Here is an 8,135-nt window from a genome sequence, read left to right on the forward strand (position 1 = left end):
ATATATATATATATATATATATATATATATAGATATATGAATATATATATATATATATATATATATATATATATATATATATATATATATATATATGTATATATGTATATCATCATCATCCTCATCATCTCCTCTTACGTCTATTGCAGCAAAAGGGCCTCAGTTAGATTTTACCAGTCGTTTCTATCTTGAGCTGTTAATTCAATACCTCTCTATTCACTATCTCCTACTTAGCACTTCATAGTCTTCAGCCATGTAGGCTTGTTACTTCCAACCTTTCTAGTGCTCTCTGGAGCCCAGCTGAACGTTTGGTGAACTAGTCTCTCCTGGGGAGTGCAAAGAGCATGCCCAAACCATCTCCATTTACCCCTCATTATGATCTTTCCCACATAATTATGGCACTTGAGTAATCTCTCTTATAGTTTCATTTCTAATCCTGTCCTGCCATTTAACTCCCAACATCCTTCTGAGGGCTTTGTTCTCAAATATACTAAATCTATTGGAAATTGTTTCATTGTCATACCATGACTCATGTCCATATAATAACACCGATCTCACCATATATATATATATATATATATATATATATATATATATATATATATATGTATATGTGTATATATATGCATATATATATGTATATATATACCGTATATATGTATATTTATATATATAGAGATATATATAGTCAGACGCTTGTTCTTTTTTATTTACGGGAAATTTTGCTACGAAATAATTCTACGGCTTTAAAGCTTATCCATTTAGAATTCAGAAAATTCAGAATCCAGTTATATCACAAGCAACAAAAAACAGCCAATTCTATGGAATTCAACCACGCCTCAGCAGGTGAAAGACGAATGTGACAGCGACTGCTATGCCCCATCTTATTCTCATTCCATATAGAGAAGCGACTGAAAGCGAAGAAAAATATATATATATATATATATATATATGCATATCCGAATGGCCAATCATCCCAACCTTTGTCCCCCACGTCATGAATTTCATGGGAAAGTTTATCAAAGAAATAGATTGCAGTACGCAAATGAATTGGAAAATGTATTCCGTCCATCTGTGGTGCGATGGCTGTGATCATTTATATTTAAATTACATCATGGAGTTTTTCAGGCGAGGACGATTCACATCGAGAGGCACCAGAACAGTTCAACTGATTTGTCTTTAAGAAAGCTCCTCGAAACACTTTTCTTGCATCTGTTGTGTCAAATTTTGGAATGAGAACGAATTACCAAAAACTGATCTTGTAGGATATTAATCTGAGGTTAAACATTTACTAAGGCGATGCTTTAATGCATTGCATTTACAGATTATTATTATTTTTTCTTTTAGTAAAATCTTTTGCTTCTTTATTCTGTCAAAAGTATTTTCCATCAAGATATTCACATTATGGCTTTTAGTCATCATTTACGATTGCCCCACCTTGCGTGGAACACGGGCTCTTGCCTGTAAATTTATTCATCTGATACTAGATATCGTACACCGGAAACCAAACTATAACTCCTATTCACGGTCATCATTTCCTTATCATGAATTTATTAAAATGATTAAGTAAGGACAAAAATTTCATATTCATCAATAAAACATATATATTTTAATATTGATGAAAATCTACCAATATTAGGATGGTGTTACATCACTGGGATAACAAAAGGAGATATTAGGAATTAATTTCAAAATTTTTTATCGCTTACAGTTTGCGGAATGTTGAAAAATCCGTTATTTCAAAAAAAGTTTAAAGAATTAACTTTTTAAACTCGCCTCTCTCTATGTCTGTCTGTTCAGAAAGCTATCGCTGTCATTAAAGAACAAATAGTGAATAATTTGATTCCTCGTTTGATGATATGTAAATATCGTTTACCCTTTTTGCTATGTTTTAAGTACAAAACACTGAAACGTCTTAGCTAAGAAATAAATAATAGACGCCCCCCCCCCCTCTCTCTCTCTCTCTCTCTCTCTCTCTCTCTCTCTCTCTCTTCTTGAAATTAATAGAATTGCTGTTGATTATGTGTTTGCACGCTTGGTATTTTGTTTTAGAGGCAGCATTGCCAACACTTTCTCTTTTGCTAAGCTCAGCGTTACCTGATACAATGTAAAGCTGTCCGACGTCTTCTTAGCTTCCCATAAAGTGTACCGGAATTAATAAAGCCAACTGTTCATCCACATTTAAAAGCTGAATGTAGTGGCTGTAACACATCATTATTGACAGTTATATAATATAAATAAAATCAAACATTTCGTAAAAAGGTCATGAAATCTTCAATGAAAAAGTGGAGAGTATGTTTCCTGACCATTAGATTATATTGCTAATAAATTATTAGCTAATCATCATTTGGAGACAGCGTATAATGCTGTATTTGGTGATATATAAATAAATAAGAAACTTGTCTTGGAGGAGGAAGGGTATGAAGACCCGAGTTATGAAAGTAATTTACAAACAAAAGTAGAGGGGCACTCGGTAGAGATCATGTCTTCGCCACGTCAAGCAGTCTTAAGGGGGTTTTACACGGTCAAGGATGTTGGCCAACACGCTCATCAAACCTCCAACACAACATGTTTGAAGTGTGTTTACACGTTCAAACCAAACTGACAGACAACCTCAGTCGGTGCCAAAAGGAGAAGGAGCAACATGTCACTTACCCAAGACGAGGTGATGGCAGTCAGGATAGTGATTGCCCTCAACGAAAAGAAAAGGAAGCGTTCAAAGTGGACAAAGGACTGGTTGCTTGAAAGGGACCAAATTTCACATACCAATTTAATGAAAGAGCTGAAATTAGACCCAGATGAATGGCGCAATTATATGCGCATAGATGAATCAACATATTTAGAACTTTTGAATATGGTCACTCCATTCATTACATGTAAAGACATCGTAATGAGGAAGTCCATTAGCCCTCATGAACGGCTGATCGCAACACTGCGTTTCTTAGCAACAGGCCGATCTCTGCAAGACTTGAGATTTTCAGCTGTAATGGGAACTAGCACCTTATCCAAGATTATACCAGAAACTTGTGTTGCCATCTACAAAGTACTTAAGAAGGATTATTTAAAGATGGGTTATGATATGCAATATGTAATGTTCATTTATCGAGGAAAATCAGTACATAGTAATATGTGAAAAATACTGAAACCTTTTGTTGAAATGTGCAATGCTTTCTAACCACAGTGGCAAACGAAGGGACATAACCCAAACCAATCCAAAATTATAACCCTTTATATCTCACTCTTTGATTGCCAGCCACATATGAAATTGTTACAAGGGCTGAAAATTGGCAAAATATTGTGACATATTGGAATCACTATTAGAATTATCGCTTACATGAAAGGAACTTGACGACTGTGATACTGGTGTTGCAAATGATTCATGTGAATGGTATGTGTCAGTTACAATTTTAGAATAGGCAGACAAATTCCCATTCTCTGCTTCAAAAAGCACATCATTTATCAGTTTCCTAGCAAAGACTGCTGTTTTCTTGTCCAGGGAGTGGAGTGCTTGGCCTACGTACTTCCCAAATGTCTCATTAGGAGTATCATGTGTCTCAGATCTCTCTTCTAAGTTACGAGCGACCAAGTTTAAAATGTAATCTGCCTTAGTAGTGTTTCCCCTGCTCCGTTTCACTACAGGAGCATTGCTGCATGAAGGTATTTCATCATCAGCTGGAGGCTCAGCAACATTCTAGAATGGAGAACACCTATAAATATAGTGCAAGTCTCTCTCTCTCTCTCTCTCTCTCTCTCTCTCTCTCTCTCTCTCTCTCTCTCTCTCTCTCTCTCTGTTTCAGTTTCCGGCAACAGAAAAGGAGTGGAAGACTGTTGGAGAACAGCTCGAGTTTAGATGGAATTTTCCCTACTGTCTCGGTGCTGTTGATGGAAAGCATGTATGGATAACGCCGCCATTAGAATCAGGGTCTTATTATTGGAATTACAAAGGATACAACAGTCTTGTGTTAATGACAGTTGTGAATGCGAACTACGAATTCATTATGGCAGATATTGGAACTAATGGTCACGTATCAGATGGAGTCATTGATAATACAGAATTTGGTAAGCGACTCAAAGATGAAAAGCTCTGCATCCCACATGAGTCAGTAACAGCTACTTCAAATTGTGTTTTGCCATATGTATTCGTGGGAGATGAGGCATTTGCATTAAGGACAGAATTCTTGAAACCTTATTCTCAAAAGGACCTACATAGTGAGAAGCGAGTATTCAACTACAGGCTGTCAAGGGCACGGAGAGTGGCAGAAAATGCCTTCGGCATTATGGCTTCCCGGTTTAGAATTTTCCACACTTGTATAAATCTCAAATTGACAAGTATTGACAAAGTTGTCATGGCATGTGTTGTGCTACATAACTATTTGCGGAAAGCATGCCCTTCAGACTATTCCCTAGAGGACTGCTTCCATAGGGAGGATAGAATAAGCAAGATAATTTTGCCAGGCTTAACTGCAGATCCTAATTATTTAGCAGGTTTGCAACACGGTCAGGGATCACGAAACTATCCTGAAATTGCAAAGGTAGTAAGAGGCAGATTTAAGGATTACTTTGTGAATGCCGGTGCAGTAGCATGGCAAAAAGACTTCATATAAATCATGAAAATAGGAAAGGCTAGTCTACACCTTCAAGCTCAAACTGTACGATCTTATTGGAATTGGCTTAAATAGTGTGTATGCACCTTTATTTTACTTTTTTTTTTTAATTTGTTATGTATAAATAGAAGATACAGTAATAATGTATAAATAGAGGATACAGTAATAATGTATAGACAGAAGATACAGTAATAATGTATAAATAGAGGATACAGTAATAATGTATAGATAGAAGATACAGTAATAATGCATAAATAAAAGATACAGTAGTAATGCATAAATTATTAGATACAATAATAATGTAAGAATAGAAGATACAGTAGCAATATATAAACTAAAGTCAGAAGTAATGCATAAGCAGACAATACATTTGCAGTATTAAAAAATATCCGATAGCAATTTACAAAAGTTGAAATATCATTCAAAACTGATATGCAACTTTACTATACATTAAGTACAATTCTCATATAACGACCACTTGCCTGACTTATTTTTCTTGAATCTAGACAATCTTAGAATGACAATTGAAAGTGCAAATGGAAATTTTTTTTACAATTATGTTTAATTCCACTGCGTACTTGTACTTCGATGTATTTCCTTCAAAATCTAATGGATTTATCCTTGGGACATACCCCACATGTCCACCAAATTTCGTTGAAATTGGTTCTGCAGTTTTTGCGCAATGATTTTCACAAACAAAAGATAACAAGATTTTGGGCATTTAATTACCATTGCAAGTATTCTAAAATTACTTAAGCGTACTTGAACTTGGATGTACTTTACCCAAAATGTTACAAATTCATCCTTGGGTAAACCCAGCATAACTATCAAGTTTGATCCATATCGATACAGTAGTTTTTAGGTAAGGTTGTTCACAAACAAATAAATAAATAAACTAACAAACAGACAAGAGTGAATACATACCCTTCACAGAATCTTCGATTTTGACATATGCATTATTTCCTTTAGGAGCTTCATAATCTCGACGTTATTAATCATTTCTTGTTTTTCTCGTCCTTGATTTGGATTTTTATGTTGGCATTCCTTGTTAAAGAAATGACCTCTGATTATGAATATAAAGGCTCTCGCTATATTTTGTAACCTGCTATGATATCGTTTAATTGGCAATTTTATTTTGTATATATTTTGTGACAGCGATAATACAACAGTTTCGTAGGCAAAGGTACACACGCTATACATTACTGAAATATTATATAATTAGTATACTCCACCCGTCAAAAAGGACTTCTAAATATTTAGATAGATACACTCAAATTCAAATATATATATATATATATATATATATATATATATATATATATATATATATATATATATATATATATATATATATCTCGAGGCACTTTCTCTTTATTGTAAACGGATATTCTGCATAAGAATGAAGACTCTTGTAAGAAGCAACGGGCTAAGAGCCAAGGGTGCTATTTCAGAGGTCTCACATATCTCTAAATGTTCCATGTTTTTCATTTGGCCCCCTTGAAGTATGACATGGCTCCCTGGAGTACCATAAGGCTCACTATATCACCCGTAATGAACGTCACATAGTTTTATCTAGTTAATTAAGATTTAATATCTTTTGAGGTATACTTGAAGGCTGAAAATTGAAGAGAAAATGGTTGTGTATCATTACGTAAGAAGATGTTGTCAAGAAATGTAAAACATTAATACTGGTTGAATAAAATGTTAAAATGAAAGTCATCAAAAAATATTGAAGAAAAGAAAAAAAAATAAGTTGAATGAAGTCGAGGTCGAAGGCATAGGATCTCAGAAGAAAGATACTTTAAAAAGTTTCTTTTTTCCCCTTAAGGTCAGGAATGTGTCTTGCCATTTCTAACAACACTAAGTTAAGGATCTTGAATTCTGGTTAAGACAAATATGAAAAAAAAGGTAAACGAATCATACTTAGGGGCCTATTGGAAACTTCTCTGGTTGGCGGTCTGCCAGACTGGGGTTCGTGTCCCGCTCCAGCTCGATAGTTTTTTGTTGTGTCTGCAACCTTATCATCCTTTTGAGCGAAAGATAGTGATTTTATGAGGGGGTGAAATCCTATAGGTCTATCTGCTTAGCATGAGGAGTTATTGCCTGATCCTCATTGGTTCTAGCTGGAAGGAGTGGGGCTTTTTGACGCTGATCATATATATATATATATATATATATATATATATATATATATATATATATATATATATATATATATATATATATATATATATATATGTATGTATATACACACACACACACACATATATATATATATATATATATATATATATATATATATAATGTGTGTATATGTATGGTCAGTGTCTAAACCTCAGCTAACAGGGCAATGCCTTAGAGTCTAAAGTATTGTCCCGCTAGGTACGGCATTGGCTTTGTCCTTTGCCTCTGCCATTCATGTGCGACTTTTAAAACCTTAAATGAGAAACACGTCTTTAATGAGAAGCAGAAATCCTAAGTAATTAACCAGAGGCTCTTAGAAATACTAAGGATAATAAAAATGGGCTCCAATCAGAGCAGCATGAATGAGATGTCCTATCAATCGGACATATTGAATGGATTACGTCTTGCTTCAGGGAATTATTGCACTGTTGCCAGCGAATAGTCTTTTTGTTTGCCGGGTGCGTTCTCTTTGAACCATGTTATAAGTGCTAATCGAATGCTGCTGTTTTTTGTCGTATTTGTGGGGATATATATATATATATATATATATATATATATATATATATATGTGTGTGTGTGTGTGTGTGTGTGTCTGTGTGTGTGATCAGCGTTACTAGTCCACTGCAGAAGATATCACTCTGTTTATGGTCTTTCTGTGCCAGTCCACACCCGCAAACATTCTTAGTTTGTCAGTCCATCGTCTTCTCTTACTGCCTCTGTTTCTTTTACAATCTCTAGTGACCAATGCTGTTATTCTTTAATGTCCATCTATTGCCTGCCATTCTCATTATATGTCCTCCCCCCGTCCATTCCTTTTTATTATATTTCGTTAGAATATCCTCTACTTTAGTTTGCTGTCGTATCCATGTTGCTCTTTTTCGGTCTCTACTTCTTCTTCTTCTTCTTCTTCTTCTTCTTCTTCTTCTTCTTCTTCTTCTTCATTACTTTTTTTTTTTCTTTTTGTTAATGACAGTCTACAGAGACTGGCGGTGTATATTATGGGGTTCCGGTTCACATCCAGCTTCCTTAGAGGTCCATAACATTCCTGGCTATTATGTGCTGTTTTTAAGTAGCACACTCTTCTGCATAAGTCTTGGGGCTATGTCGGCTTCTATCTTCGGAGGATTCCTTTTCAATAATGGTCCCTAGTGTCTCATGATTATTGGTATCTTTTCTAACTGCATAGGATAGCCTTTTCAATTTAGTTGTTATCATCATTATTATTATTATTATTATTATTATTATTATTATTATTATTATTATTATCATAATAATGATAATAATAATAACAATAATAATAATAATAATAATTATTATTATTATTATTATTATTACTGTTGCTGTTGT

The 8,135-nt window shown here is 34.4% G+C and overlaps 1 protein-coding gene across 1 annotated transcript; it reads left to right on the top strand.

Moving 5' to 3' along the window:
* Nucleotides 1-2,773: 2,773 nt before the first annotated feature.
* LOC137626186 (uncharacterized) lies at nt 2,774-4,604 on the top strand. The gene is made up of 2 exons (XM_068357261.1): nt 2,774-3,088; nt 3,798-4,604. The coding sequence occupies exons 1-2, from the start codon at nt 2,774-2,776 to the stop codon at nt 4,602-4,604; spliced, it is 1,122 nt and encodes a 373-aa protein (XP_068213362.1).
* The last annotated feature ends 3,531 nt before the right edge of the window (nt 4,605-8,135 follow it).

Source organism: Palaemon carinicauda, chromosome 33 (assembly GCF_036898095.1).
Source record: "Palaemon carinicauda isolate YSFRI2023 chromosome 33, ASM3689809v2, whole genome shotgun sequence".
NCBI classification, from domain to species: Eukaryota; Metazoa; Arthropoda; class Malacostraca; order Decapoda; family Palaemonidae; genus Palaemon; species Palaemon carinicauda.